At 43.1% G+C, this 25,462-nt stretch overlaps 1 protein-coding gene across 1 annotated transcript in view; it reads right to left on the bottom strand.

Annotated features, from left to right (window-relative positions):
- The window catches only part of ches1 (checkpoint suppressor 1), a 67,849-nt gene that overhangs the window by 7,749 nt on the left and 34,638 nt on the right, over positions 1 to 25,462 (bottom strand). The window contains exons 3-4 of the mRNA XM_044048819.1: positions 14,116 to 14,267; positions 5,590 to 5,648 (exon numbers count right to left, since the gene is read on the bottom strand). Of these exons, the coding sequence (XP_043904754.1) occupies positions 5,590 to 5,648; positions 14,116 to 14,267 (211 nt within the window). The remainder of the gene's footprint in view (positions 1 to 5,589; positions 5,649 to 14,115; positions 14,268 to 25,462) is intronic.

Here is a 25,462-nt window from a genome sequence, read left to right as displayed (position 1 = left end):
GCATTTTAACTGGCAACTACCAGGTGCTGTTGATTACCTAACTATCACCTGGTGCCACAGCACTGCAGCGCGAATGTTGGCACCATCTTCCAGACAAGTCCTCGAAAAGAAACGGAGGCAGAGATGGAGCAACACAACACCCGGAAAAACACTTCCAGGATAATAGACTGGCTTTGGAACAAATCCTTAAATGTCCTCGAGTGGCCCACCCAAAGCCTGCTCTTGAAGCCATTTGAGAATCCATGGGAAAAGCTGAAGATCACAGGTTACAAACACCCTGATCCACTCTGGCAGCTGGTAGACGCGAGGCTTTAAGCTGCCACCTCTGTCACTGCAGCTTCTGTGCACTCAAGTCACTAGCATTCACTTGTTGATTGTTAAAACATTTGCAAATAAGTCGTATTATACATCTTGAGTGAAGTAAGATGCTAGAGCTAGCAACTGGTCACTACTAGCTTAGCATAAAGACTAAGAAAAAGTGGGCACAACATGCTGTTTTTGGACATAAACCAGATGTAACAAGTAAATGGATTAACTTTGGTTGAATTCAGTTACCTATAGGCTAACATTCGGCCCAATATCCAGCCTTTACCTTGAGCTACGGCGCTAACCAGCTATTAGCTGCTCGTTGGTCATATTTACTCAATTCTCATCGGTTTCTCGACAATAAATTCAAAAAAGTACATTTCCTGAAATATGTTTTAATAAATAGTCATTTAGAATGTGGCTGTAGACGAACTGAACATGAAATACCACCACCAGAGATGTAAACTTTATTTTCCAGTGTGTCCTGAGAGAGAAGAAACTGGAATATTTTTTCTACTTCAAAACCAACAGCAGATCGGGATAAAAACCACTTTAAAATGAAATCAAACCACCAGCGACTCCAAAGAAAATTTAGTTTCTTATGGGGCTTCAGCATGTTTCTATCAAGGTCAAACTCCCTCTCTTTCCCGACTTGTGAAAAGACCTAATCTATGCACAGAAGAGAAGAGAAGAGAAGAGAGTGTGTACATGTCAGCCAACAGCTCTCATTACTCAGGCCTGGTTGCTCACCACAGCTATCCCAGCTCCCTAAAACAGCTGTCATTTTCATCTCTAGGGTCAGTTTGAATTTTGCAAATGATGACCTGCTGTTTGCTTTGTCTGCTGCACAAGCATTTGTTAAGGTGCAAAAAAAAAAATAAAATGCCGCAGCGTCAATATACTGTCGCTGAAGACCCGCCGCCCCCCGAGCCAATACAGAAAATTTATGATTGATATTATGAGGAGAAATCTAATTCTCCCAAAGGAACCTCGCGCTCATTAAAACATACAAGTTGTCATGACGAGGCTCCGCAGAAAACAATCCCACAACGTGTATTTGCTTCATGCAGTAACACATGAAGATGAATTATGATAGGTCCTGCTTGTCGTTTGTCATTGTTGGTGTGTCTCTCTCTCTCTCTCTCTCCCTCCCTCCCTCCCTCTCCCCGCGGCTGGCTGTGTCCACAGTAATCTTATTGACTCCAGTTAGCGTGGCTCTGCCCCTGATATCTCCAGCTCTGCTCTCCATAACCTTATAAGTAAGTCACTGCACAGAGTCTCTTTTGTAATCTTGATCACTCGTTGCGTGGTTTTGTGCGTGCGTGTGCGTGTGTGTGTGTGTGTGTGTGTGGGCAGTGCATTAGGTCTCCCCGGGTTGACATGCGCCCACCCCTCCTTCCCCACCTCTCGCTCCAGTCAGGCTTTGGGTTGCCATAGCAACGACTCCCCTTCCACATGCCACAGAGAGGTAGATCATGCATCAGCAGAGAAAGTGATAGAGAGAGAGAGAGGAGGAAAGGAAATACCAAGCTTTGTTTGACATGGCCTCTCATACTTCAACCCCACACTCCTGACCACTTGTGTTTACCCTGGATACACACACACACACACACATATGTACATGTGTGTCCTCTGTCTTTACCTCCTCGCGTCGCTTGTTTGAAATTCTCGGCAAAACGCCTCTCTTTGTCTTTCTAATTCTGTCCTCGCGTGTTGATTTCTTTCTCTCTCTATCAAGCCGGCTGTCGCTCTGTGTATAGTGGTGAGTCATATCTCCAGCCGAGCATGCATGCTGTCTCTGCAGGTAAAAAAGCCTGGGACATATGCTGAGGAGATGAAGTGACAAACTAAGCTGGAAGCGAGCAGGCAGCACTCCCAACTCGCCTGTCCTCACTAAATTTACATTGAGAAAAAAAACAAACATTTTACAAGCTCAAAGCAATGAGGAGGGGAAAAAAGAAGCAGGAAGTGGGTTTCTGCGTCTATGCTTCTTTCCTGAAGAGAAAATATCCTATTTTTTTTTTTCCCTATGTCTGGTCAGCTGCTCTGCCTTTTCTGTCTGCTTCCTACGTCCTTGCCTGCCGCCCGGCTCTCTGCCTGCCTGCCCGTCTGCCTCTTTTCCGAGGCGAGCGGAGCCCTCAGCCTCCCTCCTCCCCTCTCTCTGCTCTCGTGTGCCTCCCCTGCTTCTCCTGTTAAATGAGTTCCACATGGCCCCGCAGGCTGCAGTCGCCGCACGGTCGGCAGAGGAGCAGAGCAGACGGACGGCGAGCGCACACAAAGACGCACATGCTCCGCGAACTCGCGCGCGCACGCGGAGAGCGGCGGGTTCAGAGGTCACTTCCAGCAGACCTTGAGAATGCAACTGTTTGCATGTGGCCCCTCGCTCAGTCAAAACACTCGGTGCCTGAGTCTGAGGGCAGGATACTAGTGTGCTAATGTTGTCTGACTGGCTGGTGCGCTGAAGTGGCCGGCAGTTTAACTGGCTTGTGTGTGTGAGACACTTCAGTCAGAGTGTTAGAGTGGTTTGCTGACATGTGCAATAACAATAAAAAAGAAGAAGTAACATTTAACTTATGGGACTTAATAAGCCTTTAAAACTTGGCTTCAGAGTCTGTCAAACACCAGTTGTCCTTTATGGTACATCCTCAGCGATTGGATTGATTTCCATTTATTTCAGTAGACGCAAACAGACAAAAAAAGCACATTTTCTTAAGCCGTATTTTTGAAAGGTTGGATAAAGTTGGCTCGAGTTAGTTTTAATTTGCCCTTTTTTTTTTTTTTAACTTTCTCCATAACATACAGCACAAGGTGAAGAGAGTGCGTTCAAAGACCACAACACGGCGTTTTCGCCAGAGCTGCCAGCAGAAAGTGCAAAGCTCCTATCAGGATATTTCTTTGCTGAGTGTTTGGCTGTAAAAGGCCTGTAATTTTGTGGCAGAAACGGATCAAGGCTGTTTTTCTTTGAAATCGGGGTTGAATAAAAGCTTGTTTTAATTGAGCGGGGACATGACCAGATGACGGGTTGTTGGATTATGGAGAGCATGGCACAAAAAAATTAAATACTCCCAAGTACAAATCGCTGCTTTCTCGCTGTCTGTGGCTGAAAAACAGCCCGGACAACAAATATAGTGCAATTAGACATTTAAGAGTGGGTCAATTTTTCCACTGGCTTGGATACCCACTTTTTTTTTTTTTACAGCTGACAGGTTAATAAAGTCTCCAAATGAGTCCAACTTAATGGCTTCTTTTTTTTAAATGAGAGCAGGTAACATAAGAAGTTAAATAAAACAAGAACACTTTGGCTGAAGTGATCCTCTATAATTTACAGCCACTGAATGATGAACTTGTAGAGGTGGCGTGACGGGTTGGGTTAAGGACATGGCTCCCAGCCATGGTCCTTGTGTTCATTCTGAGCTGGTGCTGGGCCACAGGGAGAGGCAGATTTCAGCCTACATCAACTCAGAGCGCAGCAGCTCTGGAAGCTCTGGGAATGGGAGATGGAAGTAATAAGAGAGGGCACTAACAGCCCCCAACAGCCTCTCTCTCTCTCTGGCAGTACACCCCACCATCTTTTTCCTTGTCTTTGCCTCTGGCAATCTACCGCAACTTCCTTTCTCCCTTCTGCCTCTGAATATCATGCCCGGCCGTCCTCTCCCTTCTGAAGCGCATTATACATTTAAAAAGTTTTTCTTTGCCTGTCTCGCGCTGTCACATGTGCACTCCGAGCTGGGCTTTCCAACTGTCTACCTATCTATTCATCCATCGATCTATCCATCCAGCCTCTCAGACTGTGTGCGTCTAGAGGGAGTCCAGGTTTTCAGACACTCTCTCCAACATCCCGGCTCCTTGACCATTACTACTCCATTATCAGCGGCAATGGAGGGCGCGCCGCAGACGCCTAATGTATCCATTTCCCCCCTCCATTTAGGACTCGGCAGCCCAGCGAGCTCCCGGAGTGCTCCCTGATTGGGATTGAATGTCCATTTAAACTGCCGTCCAGCCACCAGTGGAGGGGACGGAGGGAGAGGAAGAGGAAGAGGAGGAGAGAGGAACAATGGGAAATACAGGGTGAAGGTGTATAAGAGCGACGGAGTGTGTCCGTATGATTTGTTGATTGAAGGAGGCAGGGGGATTTTGCTCAAGGGGCTGCGATGATTAATCAATTACAAAATGAATTAACCGTAGACTAGAGGTCGACTGTTATGGGGTTTTCTCATGGCCAATGCTGATTTATAGAAATCAGGGCGACCGAAGGCAAATAGTTCTTTTCTGCTCAATTTTAACTGTCAATCCTGTTTAATAATTACAAATAATACAAAAGAAACTTTAGGAACTTTAACCACTTATTGAACAACATTGCTTATCTTATGTCTGCACTAAGCAATAAGTGCAATAAGGTACAGGGTTTTCAACAAGAATGATGCGTAAAATAAATATTTAAGACATGAACAGGTCATGAAAAAATAATTTTAAAAAACAAACGTGAGTTTTTGTGACTTACCAACATTTAGTAAGTTTCTGACAACAAAAATGTGTTTTTTTTTGTAATAATTTGACGATTAATAAATAATGATTGGCCAGTGCTGATCATGAAAAATGGAAAAATCGATGAATTGGTAATCCTCAAATCAACTATTCAGTGTGTGTGTTTTTTCTAAATAATTAATAATTAAAACAAGTTTTCAGCTTGTTGTGTGTGAACGTTTTCTGGTTTCTTTGCTCCATAAAAGAAGGTAAATCATGAGAACTGAATCATTTTGGCTTTCAGGACACAAATAAGACATTTGAGAACATCATCATGTGACATTTTCTGGACCAAACAAATACTCAATTAACCGAGAAAGTGATCAACGGAGTAATCGACGATGAAAATAAGTCAGTCGCAGCTTCTATTTTGCTCCCAAAGCTGAGATTTTTTCCCCTTGCTCACTTGCTGCATCTGCATCACCCTCCCTTTATATATATAAAAAAAACTTTTAAACACGCCTCCATAGAAAAGCATCCCTCCTCTGGAACCAATCCAAGTGTCAGAACTCAGCACTCAGTATTCTTTAGGTGCACTTCTTTATAAAAGAAAAAAAAAGAAGCAGAGGGATTTGGAATTGAGATGATTGGAGTTGGCACATCCATAGCGAGTGGAAGGAGGTGGTGGTGGGGGAACGGTGAGAAAGAGTTTGAGACAGTAGAGAAGAGAAAGAAAGAAAGGAAAAAACAGGGGGATCTCTCACTCTCTCTCTCTCTCACACACACACACTTATAAGACTTGCAGGGGTGAAACTGTACCTTGTAGGAGAACTCCTCCGTTCTTTCTGAAGAGGGGACTCCCCGACCACAATGGAGGGCTGGAAATTAAAGAAGAGAGGATGGAGGGGGGGTGAGAGGGAGAGCAAGAGAAAACTGGTCACTCATTTGATCATGTTGCAGTAGCCAAACAGACCAGCAGGCTTCATCATGAGGCAGATAGCGAGGCAGGAATTTGAGCCCATAAGCCAGTGCTTCTGATTATAGTGATTAGATTCGCGGGTGTCCCACTGTTGCCATTATTCCCTGTGATTACCTCAGAGAATTACAGCCTCGCCGCTCTAGTCCATGGGGGTAATTTCTCATGACAACCTCCCACCGTCCGCCACTGTTCCATTCATACACATTCATAAAAATAAAAAAAAAAATCATCATCATCATCAGCAGCAGCAGCACACATGCATCGAACACGCGCTCGTGTCACAGGTTGAAGACAGATGTGCGTACATGTGTGACATGCTTCCACTTTAGCTGCAAACACACACACACACACACACACAGAGAAGAAGAAGAAGAAGAAGAAGAAGAAGAAGAAGAATACACAAAGCCAAGGACTCGGTTTACGTGATCATTGCACCACTAATGAGGGAGGTAATGATGGCATTTCTCACACAGACAGAGACATTTTCACTCACACACAAGAGGAGAAGAGACACAGTTCCCGTGGCTGAATCTATAATTTTAAGACAAAGGGAGAAAGACGGGGGGGGGGTGAGGATGGAGGGAAAGAGCGAGGGAGAGGATGTGAGAGATTGCTCAGGTTCAGTGGTCTTTAGTTCCCCATTAGCCAACACGTCTGACTGCTCCTTTTTTTTCTCTTTTTTAAAAATCTCTGTGTGCTTTAGACGAGGCTGGACTCACACACACAGTCGCTGAGCGTGGGGCTGGCGACGTACAGTTTGGTCATATGTAAACACTCGGGCGGGCAGACAGGAGAGGAAACACCTGGTGATGCTGTGAACTCTGAAAGTGAAGCGCTTTTCACTCATCAGGAGACTTTCCTTTGTGATGCGAGTCCTGTTTTATGTTCTGCTGAGCGGCTGAATGAGAGGAGGATCTGGACGTGTGCACTTGCGCGCTCTCACCTCGCCAGATGCAGGGAAGAGATGGACACACACACACGCACGCACGCACGCACACACACATGCGTGCTCGCACACACACACACACGCACGCATGGCACCACGGGAAAAAAGCGAGAGCAGAACGCACATTTCAGCCCTGAGCCACCTGCTGTTGCCATGGAGAGTTGCCACATTGCGTTGCCACGGCGATAACATATTTTTCCTGCACTAACAGCCTGTCTGTTTTCCCTACCACCCCGCCCCCCCCATACTGCTCCCTCTCCTTTTTCTTACTCTTTACTTCTGTCTCTCTACACATACTCTCTCTCTCTCTCTCTCTCTCTTTCAACAAATGGCTTCACAGCGCGACAGCACCTGCCCTGTGCTACTTGTGTTGCCATGGCGGCGTTCCCGTTGCCAGGGCAACGCTGTACATTTAATGTAGTGGGCGAGGGGCTAAACCCGTGGCAGACATCCCCCCCATCCCTCCCCTTTACATCTCCCCTCATCTTTTTTCTCCAAGGATAGAGAGAGGGAGGGAGGGTGGAGAGGATGGAAAGAAAGAGTGAAATGGAGTGAGAGAGTGAGAGAGAGCATCTCCCCATCTCCAGTGAGACACCCTTCCCTCCTTCCTTCCATCCATTCTTCATTCTTCCCTCCCCTCCTTCTCCCATCCAGATGCTGATGGGGTGTGAAGGAATGCACCATGGAGCTGACCTCCTACAAGACCTCTCTGCCTCTCTCTCTCTCTCTCTCTCTCTCTCTCTCCCTCCCTCTCACTCACACACACACCAACACACATTTTTTGATTGGAATTGCACTGGCGCACACGTGCGTGTGCACAGGTTCGCACTGACACCCATTCATTTGGACAGCGTAAACAAAGCATTATCCCTTAACCTTAACCATAACCAGTTAACACCTAACCCTAACCTTAACCAAACCACACCTCACAAGACAGCCCTAAACTTAACCAGCTCCTCAGAAATGAGGTTGTGGACTTCTGGTCCTGACAAGGTCAGTGTTTATGCCAGAAAAGAGGCAGCAAATACAAGTACACACACACACATACACACACGTGCATGAACTACAGGGGGAGGGGGTGGGTGCTGCGTGAGTTATTATGGTCCATGAAAAACCAAGAGGTGTAAGCGACAAAGAGTAGAGGACAAAGAAGCGTCATTGCTCTGCCTCCACACCTCCTTCCTTCCTTCCTTCCTCCACTGCCTCGTCTCTCCATCTCCTCACGCTGCCACTTTCCTCTCCCGCTCTTCCATCTCCTCGTTCTCCGCGTATCGTCTCCCACTCCCGACACGTGTGGAACTGCTTGAGACAGCCCTTGACCTCGGCGTAATAGACACGCGCCGCGCACCCATTTGCAGTCGTTACATACATCAGGCTGTAATATTCTTAACAGAGAGTGCTCTTCAGACGGATATGGCGTGATGTGGACTGAGGTCCAAGATATACATGAAGGGATTTATTCTTTCTAATTATTCTACTGAGAGAGAATTTACATTTGTGCTCACTGTGTTCTGATTAAATGACTGATTCCACTAATCTAAACCTTAAAGCTCACTAATATACTTTCTGTGCTATCAAAAATAATCAGATTTTTTCCAAAGTGATATGTTTAAAGTGTTTAATATAGACCTGTAGTTCACAACAGTATAATGGGGGTGGTTTAACTAAAAGTGATTCTTTTAAAGCCTCTGAGCTTTTATTAACAATAATAATAATAATGATAATAATAATGATGATAATAATAACAATATTGATAATAATAACAATGATAATAATAATGATGATACTAATAATAATAATACTACTAATAATAATGTGTAGTCTTCATTAGCATATTTTCATTAACCCCCCCACAAAATATGTGCATGTAAACAGATTAATCTCCATGACAAGTATGAAAAATGCCCAAAATAGGAAAAACAAACAAACAAACAAACAAAAAAACAACTAGAATTTGAGTGTTTTCTATGAGACGTATAACTGCAGTGTGTAACTTTTAAACGTCTGATTCATTCAAAACATTGTGAAATGAGTTCACACGGTGCTAATTAAGCCATCTCACCTTCACAAAACTCTCTCTGTGTGTGTTTCTAAGTATATGACTGAAAAAACAAATAAAGTGCCCACAAAAAGCTTCAGAAGTAAAAAACAACAACAAAAAAAATCAAACTGCTGCTGCCGTAAACACACAAAAACGCGCTCTCTCAACAGACTGCTTTTCCAGCTGAAGGAATCAGCAAATAAAACATATTACATCATTAAAAACTCCACAATAAGTGCTCACAATATTGTAAAGCAAATGATGTCTGAGCTCTGCTGTTTACAGCCTTTGCTAAATCGGTGCCATCGCAGGAGGCTTGGACCAATCACAGTGGGCGACTCTGCTGGTTGCGTAAATAAGTCCGGCTCCGGTAAAACTTCCCAGTAAACATTTCCATGATGAGATTAAGGTCTCAATCACAAGTTTCTTATCTTCTCTAATCAAGCAAGATGACAATTCTGTGAATTTTGGTCCCAAAAAAGGAAAAAAAAAAGGTGTTTCCGTCCAATAAGAACCTGGCTGCAGGTGACGCCTCTGAACTTAGACTGTTCTGAGTGACGTCACGACAGGTTGTCACTTTTTCAGGCTTTTAAACAACAACAAGGCAATCAGAGATGGCAGACTTCACCCCATTCACGCAACAAGCCTCTGGCGGCGTCACATTAGCAAGTGCAAGTGTGGAAGCACAAACAGACAAACAGACAGACAGACACACAGAGCCACCGAAAACAATACTTCACGACCACTCTGTGGAGCGAAGTAACTAGTCTGCGTACAGGTGCCCTTGGTGGAAGGAGTCGGACTATAAACACAATAACACCTGAGTGAAGATGAGAAAAATTAATGAGATGAGGACAGAGACTTGTGATATGTGGATCACTCAACATGTTGTTTTTAAAAAAACTTAAGTGGACACGTTTGGTTATCTCATAACTTGATTTGTTATCCTACCGCTCTCAAATCAAAGTTTGTTATTATTTTTACACACTGGAAACTATAATCTAATCATTTTCGCAATCAATCGATCTGTCGATTACTTTCTCGATCAGTCAAGTCATCGTTTGGTCCATAACATGTCAGAAAACTTAAAAAAAACGTTGATCAGTGTGTCAAACCTGGAAATGACGATGTTCTCAAACGTCTTGTTCGAAATTCTTATAATGATTTCTTTGTTATACGGAGCAAAGAAATGAAGAAAATATTCACATTTAAGAAGCTAAAACAATCAGAAATCTTGTTTTAAATAATGAAAAAAAAAAATTAATCGACTACCAAAATAGTTGACGATTCATTTAGTAATAGATTAATCCAGTAACTGTTTCAGCTTTACTGGAAACGTGTTTTTATTAATGCCATTGTGTTAATGGTTTTCTGTTTTTAACCTTAAAAGGCACCTTAAATTAAATCTCTTATCATTATTAATATTATTAGGGCTACACAGTGGAGTAGTGGCCCTAATCCATGAATTTTTGCATGTTTTCACCGCGTGTGTGTGCGTTTTCTCCGGGTTTTCCGATTCCCTCCCACAGTCTAAAAACATGCAGAGGTTAATTGGACACGGTAAACTGACCTTAGGTGTGAATGTGAATAGATATTGGCACCAGCGGCCCCCGTGACCCTCATGTAGAGGACAAAGCGGTAGACAATGGATGTATTATATTATTTTTATTACTATAACCACCTTAAATTCTGACCTTCTGACCCCAATGACCTCAGTCTGCTAAATTATAACATGGAGCACTAAGTGGGGAATTATAATTTCCCAGAAACCTCTTAAATTCTCCATAAGTGCCTTCAAAGTTCGAAAAAATCCATCCCCCTACACTGCAGGATAACATCACATCAACATCAGCCCGCTCCAGCACAAATGTATTTTATTGCTGCCCTGTTGGATCTAATTAAAAATCACGGATATCTCGTGGATGCACTTTAACATGTTTTGCTTAGAGAGAGAGAAAAGGAGGAGGATTCATCATCGCTGTGTAATGGACCAGTAGCTCAGTGTTGCTTAAAAAAAAAGAAAAAGGTTCAAAGGACCATACAAGTGGTTTTAATGTAGCCCATTAACAACAAAACTGTGAATATACTGTAAATGCTGTGCCTGTACGTTGCATCGAGGCCAGTCTGTACGGCTCATTTTCTACATTCTATGCAGCCTCTGGCTTCTATTCATTTAAGTGCGATGTAATCATTTAGATTTCCCTTTATACGGTTTTGCAAAAGTTGCGGCTGAAAGCGGTGACATTTTGACAGCTCTTCTTTTCGAGGATTCAAGGACGCCCGCGAGTCCCGAGAGTCAAGTGTCTGCTGCTTTCAGCTGGACAAAAGGACGCAAGAAATGAAGTCACGGAATGCTAGTGTTGTGATTTTGCCCTCTTTGAACTCAAGTTCACTCTGTGTTTGACACTGAAATGAGCTTAAACACACTTGATCGCTGCAGAACCGTACGACTGCCACCACCGCCTGTGTTTCTGACAGAAGATCATGATTAAGGTTTTTCAGTCTCTGCCAGTTCATTCTCATATTGTGAGGAAATGAACGGAGACTAACGCTGCAAATGTTATGGAACAAGTAAGTCAACGTATCATATCATTTATCTGTTTTTAAAACACTGTAAAGAAGAAGTACTGGACTCTCAAGGAACTATTTCACGGATGGATCAAATAATAAATCCATAATTACCAGACAAAGAAAGGATTGTAAGTTATTTACCACCTAGTTATAAGCACCCAAACATCTGCAGCCCTAACTCATGACGGTGGTAGAGGACATTTTTCTCTGATTCACAGTGGCTGTGTGCGCAGTGCATGAAGGCATCCGTGCTGATCTGCTGCGTCTCACACACGTTTGTCATTCACACCAGGTGAGCGTCTCCCGCTCACCTGCCGCAGAGCTGCCGTGCAGCTGCTGCCAGGTTTTCCCACAGAGTTTGCCTCTGAATGTCACACTCTTCGGGACTCTTCAGTGACGGTGCTGCACACACAGTGTTTCACAATAAAGCTTTGAGGAAAAGAATTAGTGGAGTGGGTGAACTGAAAGGCTGGAGTGCTCTTACTTTGAAAGGTGCTGTGTTTGTGACATACGAGACGGATATAGACGCTGTAACTGGGAAGAACGAGTGGTCAGTTTTCTGGCGGCACACACGGGCAGCGTGAACGCGTCTCGTTACAGAGATACACTGTAACGTGCCGCAGAGCATGTGGAGGCGTTTAAGTCACATCTAGACTTTAGGAATCATATCGAGCTCATCTCCACTCCAGGTGGACGTCAGCTCCACTCTCCAAACTCAACTCTCCTCACACTCTCTCACGTTCCCCCCACTGCGAGCCACAATGCAAATGCACAACCTGCCGTCTGCACCACTCCTCCCCTCGCTACACCCCCGCGCCTCCCCTCCCTCCACATCCCCCCAATTTGTTCCACTTCCCCATACCTCATTGTTCAAAATGACACTTTTACATTTTATGGTGAACCAATTATTCTGTCTTACACAGTCCGCTGGCTCTGCAAGCCAGCCTGCCCGGATCAACTGGGGAGCGGGGTGGAGGGGAGGCGGTGGTCTTGGGGAAAATTCACAGAGAGAGAAAGGATGAGGGATGAGAGAGAGAGAGAGAGAGAGAGCAGAAGAAAAAGAAAAAAGACGACTAATGGTACCTCTCACTAACATATCCACAGGGATGTGCAAAAGAGTCGGAAACCAAGAAGTTAGAAAAAAAAGAGGCACGTGGGTGGAGGAGAGGTCAGTGGAGTGTGTGTGTGCGTATGCCTGTGTGTGTGAGCACGCGAAGGGGCTGGAGAACGGGGTGAACGTAGACAAAAGAGGATGTAATTGAATGATAAAGTGGTGGAGGGGGTGAGTGAAAAGAGTGGGGGGAGAGAGAGCGGGGATAAATCACAGCGGGGGTAAATAAAGAAGACGGAGTAGTGGGCTTCACCGCGAGTTGTAATGTACGCCTGAGGACGAGCGGGAGGGTGGGTGAGATATTAAAAGAGGAGACAAGAGAGTGAGAGGAGCGCAACGGAACGGAGGAGTGTTAGGAGCTGCAGGAGAGGCAAAACAAGGGGGGTGGACAAGATGAGTCGGAGTGTGTGGGGGAGAGAAGGTGAGGAGGGAGAGAAAGAGGGGAAAAAAATAGAGGCAACCAGTGCTTTACATGTGATGTGCCTGAGGGGGGAGGGAGATCGGAGGAGAGACAGGAGTGTTGTTGCAAAGAGGGAGAGAAAAAAGAAGAAGAAGAGGGTTTGAAGAAAAGATGGGGCGGGTCAGCTTTATAATGCCCGGGGCAGGTGGGAGGAGAGGCGGAGGTGGAGGAGAGCACATGTGTCATGCGGCGAACAAATACTTTTATCATCGATTGACGCGCTGGTGATTAAAAGCTGTGGCGTGTGACTTTTTTCTGATGACTTTTGTTGTTGTTGATGTTTTCACTCTGCCTCTGTTTGCTCTGCGTAAACTGGAACAAAGTTAGTTTTACTTTGGGTGTAAAAAGGTCAGGCTGAGCTTAAATCTATATCACAATATTTCATCATGGTGTAGCAATAACATATGTGATGATATGTTTGTGTTTATATTGATACTCAACGATATCCTTCTTCTTCTTTTCGGCTTCTCTCGTTAGGTGTCGCCACATTATTTATGCAAAATGAAGCTAGAAATATGAAAAACAGACGTTTAAATGGTAATTATTCCTAATATACACACATTTCAGAGAATCGTTCACTTCACCCTGCCACCTGTTCAACACCGGGATGATTGTTTGAGAAAACTGATCATTTTAAGCATAATCACGGCCCCTAAATTGCCACATCATTTAAGCAAAAAAAAATAATGTCCTGCTCAGAGGTCAAACGTAATCATGCCAGTAGTAGATTTAAAAGAAACTTAGCCTCCATCAAACAAACTGACGGTGCCGCTGCTGCAGCAGTGAGTGAGTGTGAAAGAAAGAAATGAGGTGGAAATTGTCACACTGAGTTAAATGCAAAAAGACATCTAAAGTAAAGTTGTCAGAGTAACAGAGTGGAGGAGGAGGTTGTGGTCAAGGTGAAGTGACAGTCAGAGATTGACAGGAGAATATTACAGCCTTCACTGGGACATGTTGCATTGTCAGCTGCAACAGAGACGATAGCGAGGGTTCAGCCGACCCACTGAGACGCGTTTCCTCTAAAAACCACTATAAGGCATCGATGGCTACACTAATAAAAGTAAATATACTGGACGTGTATGTGTGTATCGTGGCAAGAATAGAAGACCGGTGAGGAGCCAGGAAACATTTATGAAAACCTTGCTTACAGTAAATGAGTCTCTCCATCGATGAAACAAAGCAAAAAAAAGTTTGTTTTTTCAAAAGTTAAATCAGATAAACAGCTGATCGCTCTTACCTGTGGTGAAATGTCTGAGGCAGGGTGGGTGGAGAGGTGGAGGGCGTGGCCAGGCCGGGCGAGTAAGGATGATACGGCGTCTTCTTCAATGCCTGGATCAGATTGTGCCTATACTCCGGATCTATGGACCACAGGGAGCCTTTGCCTATGCTCTGGAGGAGAGGAAGGGAAGAAAGGAAGACAAGAAGGAGGAGGAGGAGGGAGGAAAGTGAGGGTTGGAGAGGGCAGAGCGAGACAGATGAGAGAGATGTTATTGGATGTGCTATCTGGCCCCTCAAAGCACATCACAAACACAGCACACAACAGCACACTGGCCTGAGCCAACAAGTCCAAAAGCTCAAACATGGGCTCAAAGTACAGAGTGTGTGCTGGATTCTTATTTACCAACCTGTACACACACACACACACACACACACATGCTGCACACTGACATGACATTCCGAGATAAAGAGCTCGAGAAAAACGACATTCCGGGCATCTTCATGTTCTAACACTGATGAGTTTCTGCCTCATTCACCCTTCAAACAAAACCACCCCCCCACCACCACCACCACCACCATCTGAACATCATCTACACAGTATACAAACATCCTAAGGAATAAAAAAATGAGAATGAATGCATCCCTCAATCTGCATCACTTCACTCACTATCTTCCAATCCTCTGCTTTTCCCCACAGGTGAAAAAAAAAATCATCTTTTTTTTGGATTAAGACACAGGGAAACTCTTTAACTTTTTTTTCCCCCCACTCCAGAGGTGCTGATGGTGTGTATTTTTAGATCAAAGCTGCCTCCCGCTCACCTAATGAAGCTGTCGGCTCCCAAACTGAGTGAAACCAGCGTATATGGATTACAGAGAGGGGAGGGATCTCAGATGGGCCGCCGTGAAAAAAGAAAACACACACACACACTCCCCGCCTCTGTCTCCCACAGCCTTCTCCGCGCTTTCATCTGCCTTGTCATCGGAATGTGGTGAAAATTAAAGCTGTCCTGCTTTCGTGTTCGGCTCACTTTGTAATAATCTGTGGTGTGTTACAGGTACAGGCTAGAAGGTGGGGAGATGTCAGGACTGCAGGCTTCTGATTTCTCCAAATACTGCAAGGAATCCAGGGAGACGTCACATGTGCCAGTGATCTGCGTTAATTGGAGACAGAGTCGAAAATCTGAGGAGCTTTTTGTGTTGAAGTGAATGAGAAAAGGAAACGCTAGTATGCCTAATATTTTGGCTGACCAATTATGGGGCCGATATTTGACAATATTTTATATATATATATACATATATATACATATATATATACATACATATATATATATATATATTTATACATATGTATGTACTGTATATATATACATATATATGTATTGGATCCAAAATTAATTTCTTTTTAGTTTTTAAAGAGTTGTTTCATGTATTTAATAAATAATAAGAGAAAGAGAGAGAGCAGCATTAGTGTGAAATTGTGCAGCTTTTTGTATTACTAAACAGTTATACTTCACTACATGGGGGTAAAAAAGAAAATTGGTCAAAAACAGCTGTATGCCGTAAACCCATGATCGGTCGACCTCCGAGCTAAAGGGTCAGTTCACACAAATAATGTAAACAAATGTATTTTCCTACTAATTCTATAACATTTCTGCACTAAAATGGTTTGTAAAAAAAAACCCACACCTTGGCTGACATCAAATTCAAGGACTTTTCAAGGGCTTTCCAGGACCAATTCCCTCAAATTCAAGGACTGAATGTGCTGACACAGCTTAAGATGAGAGGGCAACTTGTATTGATTTGCAGCATGCTCTGCATCTGCATGCTCTGCATCTGGACAAGTGTTTGACCTTGGGGATCTTCAGTCAGTCTTTGTAGTTTTCTTTAGTGAGACAGAGATCTTGGAATTTGCATTTCCCAGGTATCACGTTGCTTAACGTTATTGTTCTGCATGGAATCTCACATCAATGGCTGAGAGAGACAGTGGACAGTGTCCACAACACCGCTGGTAATTATGACTCCACATTTGTTCTGAGTCCACGTACATCAAGCAATTCAGGGCCCGTAAAACAGTAGGTGGCGTCGTAACAACCTAAATATCAACTTTTTTCAAAAACGGGCCTTGACATTTTTTTTTCCAACTTCACAAACTTTCAAGTATTTCAACAACCCGTGGGAACCCTAAAAAAAAGAAAACATCCGAAGAGGGAGTTTGTACCAAAAAGAGACAAGAAAAACAAGTTATTTTCTGTTTTCTAACCATGTTAATGATATTAAAGTCATTTATTTTGCCACCTCCTCAGGGTTCCTGGGCCAACTGTTTTCACACATCTAAATACATACTTGTAAGCATGTGGGAAAGTTCAAAAGCTCATGACTAAGAGTGAAAAAACAGTTTTAACAAGCATCTTAATCACATATACGGCAAGACGCACGAGTAACGACACTTCACTTTAAAGTTTTTAGCGCCACATTTGCCCCTTTTCTTTTTTTTATTTAATCAGAGAATCACCTTAATCACACCTCCAGTGTGATTACCCCTCACCTCAGGTGAGCCTGCACATTTTTTCTTTTATTCCTTATTCCGGGAACTAAAGTTCTCTTTCGCCTCACTTACGTTTCAGAGAACACAAAAAAATCACACAAAAAAAACATGATGATTTCATGTCCTTTTCCTGCTGCCGTGGAGGTCATTTAAATATTGAATTTTAATGCAAAGAATTGATACAACTTTTCTCAACTTTTGGTAAAAACCATGTTACTGCACCCTCATTATGAGGACGATACCGCTAAATAAATAAAGGACTTTACACTTATCACTTTAAATTTCTGTGCACAAACTTTGACGGGTCGTGTAAATAGACACTCACCAGTCACTTTATTAGGTACACCTGTTAAACTACACATCAAGTAACTTAGCTTCCCTATTCAAGCATCAGAATAGGGAAGAAATATGATTTCAATAAACCTAAAATAACCTTTTCATTAATTAGGGTTCAACTCTAAACACTTAACACTAGATATGTAAATGGGTAGAACTGTTTTATTACCCCCCCCAAAAAAATATTGTTACTTCATTCACTTTTCCTGTATTTTCTGGATGTGTTCCAATACATTTTTTACAGGTTATCCCATTGAGACTTGTCAAATATGATTAAGACATAATTGTACTTAACATTTAGTCACAAAGACATGGCCGTCTTAACGTAATGGTGGCCTAGGACATTTGCACAGCACTGTTTATTTTGGTCAAAATCAGTAGTGATCCGAAAAGTGATCCCAAAATCATTTGGATATTAGAAAAAGCATAGATCCAATAACACCCTAAATATCACATAAACGCTTCACTCGTCACAGGCTGTGCAGAGCGACGTGGCCACAGCTGCTGACTCTCAAACCAAACATCAGAGTGGGGCAGAGAGATGAGCTATGTGACTGTGAATGTGGCATGGTTGATGATGCTGCCAGACAGGATTGTCTGAGTATTTCAGCAAAACCATCTCTAGTGTTTACAGAACACGGGTATGGAAAGAGAAAAGAAGAAAATCTCCAGTAAATGCCCAGAGAACTGTTGATACCGGGGGTCAGAGAAGAATGACCTCACAAAAGGAACTCAAATAGCCACGGAGGCACAGATAGAGGACCATCTCTGACTGTGCCACACATTTAACCTTAAAGCAGCACAGAGACCACACCGAGTGCCACTCCTGTCATTGTATGTGTGCCTAATAAAGTGGCTGCTGTGTACATACTGTATATAGTAAAATGTGAGGACATTGCACCTCTTACAACACCTTGTAAAACCCAATCAAGTCTATTATGTGGAGATAAGAAGTAGCTAGTGCCACAGCGTTCTCTGTGCTTTAACTAAAACAAGTGTAACTTAAATTATGGATGTTTTAAAGTCAGAAGAAATTGATAAATAGTTTGTAAGGAGAAGTCATTTGGAGTCATTATTCACTTCAGTTCAAAACTAAACTTAAAACAGTTTGATGAACTTATTTGCTGAATAAATAGTTTGTTTACGCCAAGAAATGTCATTCCTATTGTCATTTTAAGTATTCCTCTTCTCTTTGTGAGAAATAAACGTTTTTAGCGAGGACACACACACATGCAGTTTATATACCAAACTATATCAAGTGAAATTGTACGACACATTACTGTCAGTATCATTTCAAAGACAGACTAATTAAAAGCACGGATATCTGCTGCTCCACTTGTACTGCTGCAGGCTTCCAAATATTGGATTTAATTAACCCACACGTTTATGCCCAGTACCTGATTTTTTTTCCTCCACTCCTCTCCTCTCCTCTTGTATTCTGTTTCTCATGAGAGAAAACCAGAGCCTCTCTTTTCTCCCAGCGTGTCCTAACGTGCCCCTCACCCCTCACCCCATCACCTGACCTTGTAAGATCTGCAAGACGATAAAAGCACACGTGTGGACGGATGATTTGTGTCCCCCCCCGTCTGGATCTTTGCATTAGTATGTCATTCATTTTGAACACAGGCCATATGCACTGTGTTTTGTTGTGCATGTGTGTGTGTGTGTGTGTGTGGAGTTCCCTGGGGAGTGTGATATTACCCAGCGTGGTCTGCTCCTGGGAGTGCTTCTATTACTGCCAGCAACGCCTCTCCTGGAGAGCATGATATTACACACACTTACAATCGCTCCCACAGAGGTGACCCCCACTGGGCCAAATTTCCCCTTGCACCTCCAGCCTGCCAGCCGTTTGTATAAATGTGTGTGTGTGTGTGTGCACGTGCACCAACTGTCTGCCGGGCTTGCCAGCCGATTAAATCAATACCCTGCTCAGAATCTCTGTCTGCCTATGCCAGCCAAGCAACCAATCAAAAGGCTAAACACACACACACACACATGCGCGCACACACCACTGTCAGCAAGCCAATCACAGGGCACAGCTCACAGGAAGGGTCTGTCATCTGGGTTATAGCAGTCGCCTTGGAAACAGGCATCATCTGGAAGCAAGAGGAGGTGAAATGGACTTTTCATTTTCTGACAAATTCACAAAGTTGAGAACAAGGCAGCGTGTCTCCGAATCGATTGGCACAAAAAAAAAAAAAACGTATCTGAGGTCAGGGATGGGGTTTTTAAGTTTTTCTGAGGGGGTTTTTAAACTTTGATACAGACTTTTAAACTTCTTTGAGCATCAAAGCAGGTGAGAGTCACGCCACAGTCTGGACATTCACCTCCACACACTCTACATCTACATTTCTATTATTTTCAGTGAGGTTTTACTCCTCCGAGGTGGATAATGTGTTTATTCTGCACACACTGGGGAAAAAAAGTCATGTCTGGAGCCGACAAGCAGAATTAAAGAACAAATAATCCTCAACTCCTTCTTAAATAAATACCTCCTACACGGTGAAACCTAAAGTGAATAGAGACAGCGTTGGACTCAAAACTGCAAAACCTACACTCAAAAGTGATTTAATTGTATGTATCTGTGTCACTACACTGTAGTCTGTAGTAGTTCTGATGTGAAATGCAGTCGCGCAGAAAATCTGCGGAAGGTCTGCGGGTAAAAAGTGCAGGTGTCTCTCTTTGTGATGGAGAAAACAAACGTAAGAGTTAGGACATGGCACGTGTGAAGAGGACAAAAGAGGAAGAGAGAGGACAAAAGCACAGAGAGACACAGAGAGAGAGAGAGAGAGAGAGATGATTGCGTGTTGCCAACATCTGTTTCCTGTGTTATATAAGCTGTGGGGGCTGGTCTCCCTTGGAAATAGGAGATATTAAAAAGTCCTGCTGCCGCTGACCTCGAGACTAGCACTGCATTACTGCTACTGCATTCCTGACTGCATTATTTATATATCATTTCACATGTAGTGTACATTAACAATCAATACTGAGAGCACACAACTCCCTCTCCATTTAAACGCTCTATGTCATGAAACGCCTTCAGGGTTAAAATCATTTTGAAATCAGTTTAAAAACCTTTGTAAACCCTAATAGATTTTGAATTTTAATACAATTTTACTTCTATTGTTTTCACACAGTAATGCTGAAATAATCATTTTTTTCTCTCCACCCCCTGATACCAGATAGTTCACCACACTTGATAATGAGGAGAATATGAATTCCTGTCCCATATTTCAACGCCAACAGAAGAGGAGTCAACAGGATTTGTCCTCAGGGTGTCATAAATGTACCACACCTAACGCCCTATTTGTCACTTATTTGACATAATATGAGTGTTGCAGAAAGTGACAAATCAGTGACATGAAGCAGAAAATCATGTCTTAAAGGTACAGGAGCAGGAGGATTTGGCATTATTTATCAATCACTGTTGGACGTTATGTCAGTGAAGTGATCTGAGAGAGAGAACAACACTTATTTACTTCATGTAGGCTCCTAATAACCTTTTTCTCACAGCAGATGTTTGTTGATTAACATTAATTCGGGTTCCACTCCCGATTTAAAAGAGTCAGGGTCGTGCTATAGTTCAAGTGGAAGTGGAGGTCACACACACACAAAAAAGAAAGCGTTATTTTAACACTGCTTTTATGTTTCCTGTATTTTCTGGGTGTGGTCCAATAAAAAGATTGAGACATCCTTATAATGGAATGGTTGACTAAGACTTTCACACAGTACTGTTCATACAGGTATCGATCCAAATCACTAGTGATCGGAAAAGTCATCTGTGATCAGTTTTCAGATATTAGAAAAAGAAGAACAGAAAACAGGCTGTGAAGAGAGACGTGTTCCACCAACGTCATGTGACCAGAATGTGAGTGAGGAATGCACATGGCTGCTACACTGCGGTCATCATTTGAACTATGTAGATACATTTGAACCCTTTAACACCGAGCATATCGCAGACGACGCGTGGTATCGGAAAAATTCACGCCGTTTAGTTCACTCGCTCTGTTGCGGGAAACCGGCAAATCAGCATCTTTGTCGCCAGAAAGGGAAAAAGTGGGAAAAACGTCTGTACATAGTTTCCATAGTTTTACACACTGAGACAAAAACTAACTTTAAATATGTTTTGTACTGTTCAAATTTCAAATTTAACGTGCAAAATCTGGTGTTCAAGTGTGTTTTTTTTTAATACATTTGTTTGTTTTTCTTCATTTTAAATTGTTAACCCTATAAAGCCGTTTGTATCATATTATCTTATATATATCTTGTCAACAGGATCAATTATTTCCTTTAAAACCTTTTTTTTAAACACAATATATATTTTTTTTAATTAAAATGAACATTGTTGTGAGCAAAACATTGCCAAAAATGCCGAACGTATGAAATATCTCATAAACAAAATGTTATGGCAACTTTTTTTTTTTTGAAATTCGTTACAAGGTTTAATAAATATCTCAGTTCCAAAAATTTTGAATTTTGTGCCAGGCTTTACAGGGTTAATACACTATTTTAACAGGCAGTGAACTGTAAATCACTGCCAGATATTGAAAGTTAAAACTGGGCAATAGAACTTCATCACAGGACATTTTCTGGTTAAAATAAGCAAAAAAGGTCCAGATTGACATTTTGAGACTTAGATGTTAAACGGTTAATAAACTGTATATTAAAAAACGAGGGGAGGGAATGCTAAACAGCAGCAGACAGAGAGTGGGGAGAGATGGAGGGACTGCCTCGAGTCATCTGTCATGCGTGAAACAGGTGCGTCTGTCTGAGAGCAGCTCAGGACAGAGCGCCTCAGTCCCACGGTCCCCAAAAAACCAGCGTACTTCCACGGCGAGAGATGAAACTCGACAATCAACTACATTTCCAGTGATCCTGTCAACAGCGGCTTTAACACTTTAATAATAATCCACGGCGTGATCCCAACAGTCAGTGTCCACCATGTGACTTAACCTATGCGACTAATGTAAACTGTAATTTTATCATAAACGTCCACAGATGGAGTAAAAGCACCGACCTTAGCTGTGATTAAGCCCGATTAACCCCCGATGATACCCGGGATCTATCGTTACCTACTGCACATTTACAGATAAACACAGGATTAATGGCATAGAAGCACTGCTATACAGTACGTCGTATACAGTCAGTGCAGATTACAGGATATGTATGTTCCAAATGGCGCAATTGAACGCCGAGTTTCTGAAAAGAGGAGAAACAGATGCGTGCGGGGGGGTATTTCCTCTGATATAGTTGCTGTTTTGTGCTGGTTCTGTTCTAGTTGAAGACCGTTTGACAACAAAGACACTCTCAGACAAGTGAGGCCTGTAACACGCTGCTTGGACAACAGGCGCAGGGTAAAATGTGGAAATTTCTGCCACAGGTGTTATGAATCGACTATTCTTCCACAAACCTGTCTTCCATGTGGATTTAATTTAGCTCAACGCTTGCCCTACTTTCTGGTTCTCCTGCAGATTTCATTTCTTTTTTTTTTTTTACTTTTCAGTTTTTTCCACTGGATACTGCAGGCGAGTCACAGATAAGGTTCTGTTTTCCTCAAAGATGGAATACGAAGGAGAAGTTGGCAGGTCGAGTCTTACCCCGAGTCTTCACAATTCACATGATTCAGAAAGCAAAAAAAGGACGCCTGCGATGTATGTGACACATTAGTGGCAACAAACTCGCTATTAATTCCAGTGAGGTCACTCACTGTGGTTTTGCTGCTTCTTTGGTTTGTCTGTGGCATCTTTTTCTTTTTTTTCTTTTCACATTTGGGAAAGTTCTCCAAGTACACCAAGTGCCAGTCCTACGGGAGTTTAAATTGTTTCCTTTTGGCTGGTTATGGTACCAAACAACAAGGCTCGTCTTCATATTCATGAGTCACGGATAGAGAGACAAACATGTTACTACACAGAGGAGGAAAAATAACCAAATTAAAATGCCTGCCACAGTCTGTAGTCTGCTTCTTTTTTTTGTTAAAAGTAAATAAATAAATAGCATTAGGTCATTTTTTTTTTGGGCAAATGTGAAACAGCAGACCAGGCTGCAAACACATTAACATATCTCCATTTTGATGTGGGTCAATATGTTGCAGGCATGAAGCGACATTAGCATATATTTGTTTGGCTCCTAAATAATTAATTATATTCCCGGCTGCATATTTCTCATGTTGTAATAATGTTGTCACTCAGACACGGTGGTGGTAAGAAGTCAGTTAATTACACTATGACCAAAGTCTGAGAGAAAAACAACAATTTCTATGAAAAATCATGAAATTGTGCCGTGTGAACAGCAGACGCAATTTGTGCCTGAAGAAAATTAAAAATGATGATGAATGCACAGCAACGACAAACCATCAGTGAGACGACACGACCTCACCTCGGCTCACCTCAGCTCACCTCGCCTGCTGCAGTTCACGCAAGCAGGCGCACGAGGAGGACGCCTCGCGTCTGAACAGGGAAAGGTCAAGTTGGAGGTGACACACTTAAGTGCAACATGGAGAGACTTCATAGTGAGTGTTAGATTACAAAACTGCCTGTTCTCTCTGCTGTGATTTCATAAGAGGCTTTGAGAGATATATCACGGCGCGGGTGTACGTGCGTGTGCACGTGCGCGTGCGCGCTGTGCTTTTACGACACAACACTTGTCATTAAGGCATGTCATTCAGCGCAGTCAAGAATCCTGTTTGTAAACAAAGCCATGGCAACCGTGGGACTCGCACTCTCTCACAAGTTTGCACTCCCACACGCAAAGGCTGACACGCGCGTGTGTGTGCGTGCACACATGCGCGCACACCCACAACGGCGAGCTTTTTCTGAACTAATCCTCATCTGCCTGGATATGACCCAGAAATACAGTCACTGGAACAAATAGGCCACTGTCATATTAATCTCCACCTCTGTAAATTGATGGAAATATGATTTGGTGTGTTCACAGTCAGCCATGTCTCCTCACTTTTTTTTGTTTTAATCTCTCCATCCCCATGTCTCTCCCTCACAACAATAACTTAACCTGTGCGCGACCAAAATCTGCCTCCCTCCCTGCGTCTCTGCTTTTACCACGCCGAACAATGAGGGGAACATAATGCAGCGTGAAGACAAAGACCCGAGGCCCTGTAATTGTACGCACACACATTCACGACGACATAAACAGGTAAAAAGAAAAAAGAGGACGAAGCAAAGCGGCGAGAGAAAGAGAGAGGATTCGTGTGCGGGGATTCTCGGCGAAAAAGCTCAGAACGGGAGTCTTACTAAAATTACAGAGATTCTGTAATTGCAGCTTCAGATAAAGCTCAACACTTGGCAGGTAGAGTAGGAGTCTGCAGAGATGTGCCCTCATTTCTACACTCAGCTCTCCTGTGAGTGTGTGTGTGAGTCCTTTTTAAGCATTCATGCATACTCGCATGTGTGTGCGCTTTCACGTAAGTGCGCACTTGTTTGCTGGTGTGTGTGTGTGTGTGTGTGTGAGAGAGAGAGAGAGAGGAAACGATTTGAAGGGTTAATTATTGTGCTGTCTTAAACGGTGTGCAGTGACAGAAGACAAGACAGGGTGTCCTTGCCAAAATCACCTCTACACATGCTGCTCCACACACACACACACACGTTGTTGTCCTATCTTTGTGAGGACAGGTTTGAGGGTGAAGACTTGGTTTTAGGGTCGAGATGGGGATTAGATTTGTTTTTTTTTTTTGTTGTTGTAAGGATAAGGTTTAAGGTAAGGGAATGTTTTATGTAAATGAGCGTCCTCTCAAAGCTCACACACACACACACACACACACACCTAAGTCAGTAAAGCCAAATCAGTTTTCCTGTTGCTACAGCAACAGCATACTTTTATGTCAACTGCAACCTAGTTACTATGGAGATATGTATACAAGAGAAACTCTGTGCCGTCGTAGTCAAGGGCCAGATGACAGCATAGCGTGAGGGATTGTGAGCATGCACACATGCACGCACACATGCACACATGCGTGCACGCACACATGCACGCACACACACATAAACACACAGCTCACTCAAAAGGAAGAGATTCACATGCTGGTCAAGGAAAAGCATAAAAAGCTCCCATATCCTTCAGTACAATTACAATCAGCAAAGCTACATGCAAACAAACATGCAAAGCTATAGTCCTGGTCCTCGCTGTTTGTGCCCCCCACCCCCACCCCCAGCACCCCGAGGCAAGATGAAATCTGAAGTCTGCTGGCATCTGTGTTATTAAATCCTCCAGTATTAATTTAGCACTAATTGAGTGAGGGATTTGCTCCCCGTTTACCCCGAGTCTTTAATGGAGAGAATATCCAGATGAGAAAGGCGGTATGAAAAGGCTGCATCGAGACTTAAATCAGAAGTGAAACGCTGTTCCCACCGGGGGGAAGCTCAGAATGACAGAGTGAAAAAAAGAAGTATGAAAGCAAGGAAAATCATCAACTATTGATAAGGCCGAATCTGGTACAGCTGTAGACAAAATACAGAATAAGTTAGGCTTCAAG

This window comes from Solea senegalensis, linkage group LG17 (assembly GCF_019176455.1).
Source record: "Solea senegalensis isolate Sse05_10M linkage group LG17, IFAPA_SoseM_1, whole genome shotgun sequence".
Lineage (NCBI taxonomy): Eukaryota > Metazoa > Chordata > Actinopteri > Pleuronectiformes > Soleidae > Solea > Solea senegalensis.
The sequence above is the reverse complement of the archived record's forward strand: the minus strand, read 5'-3'. Positions and strand labels throughout refer to the sequence as shown.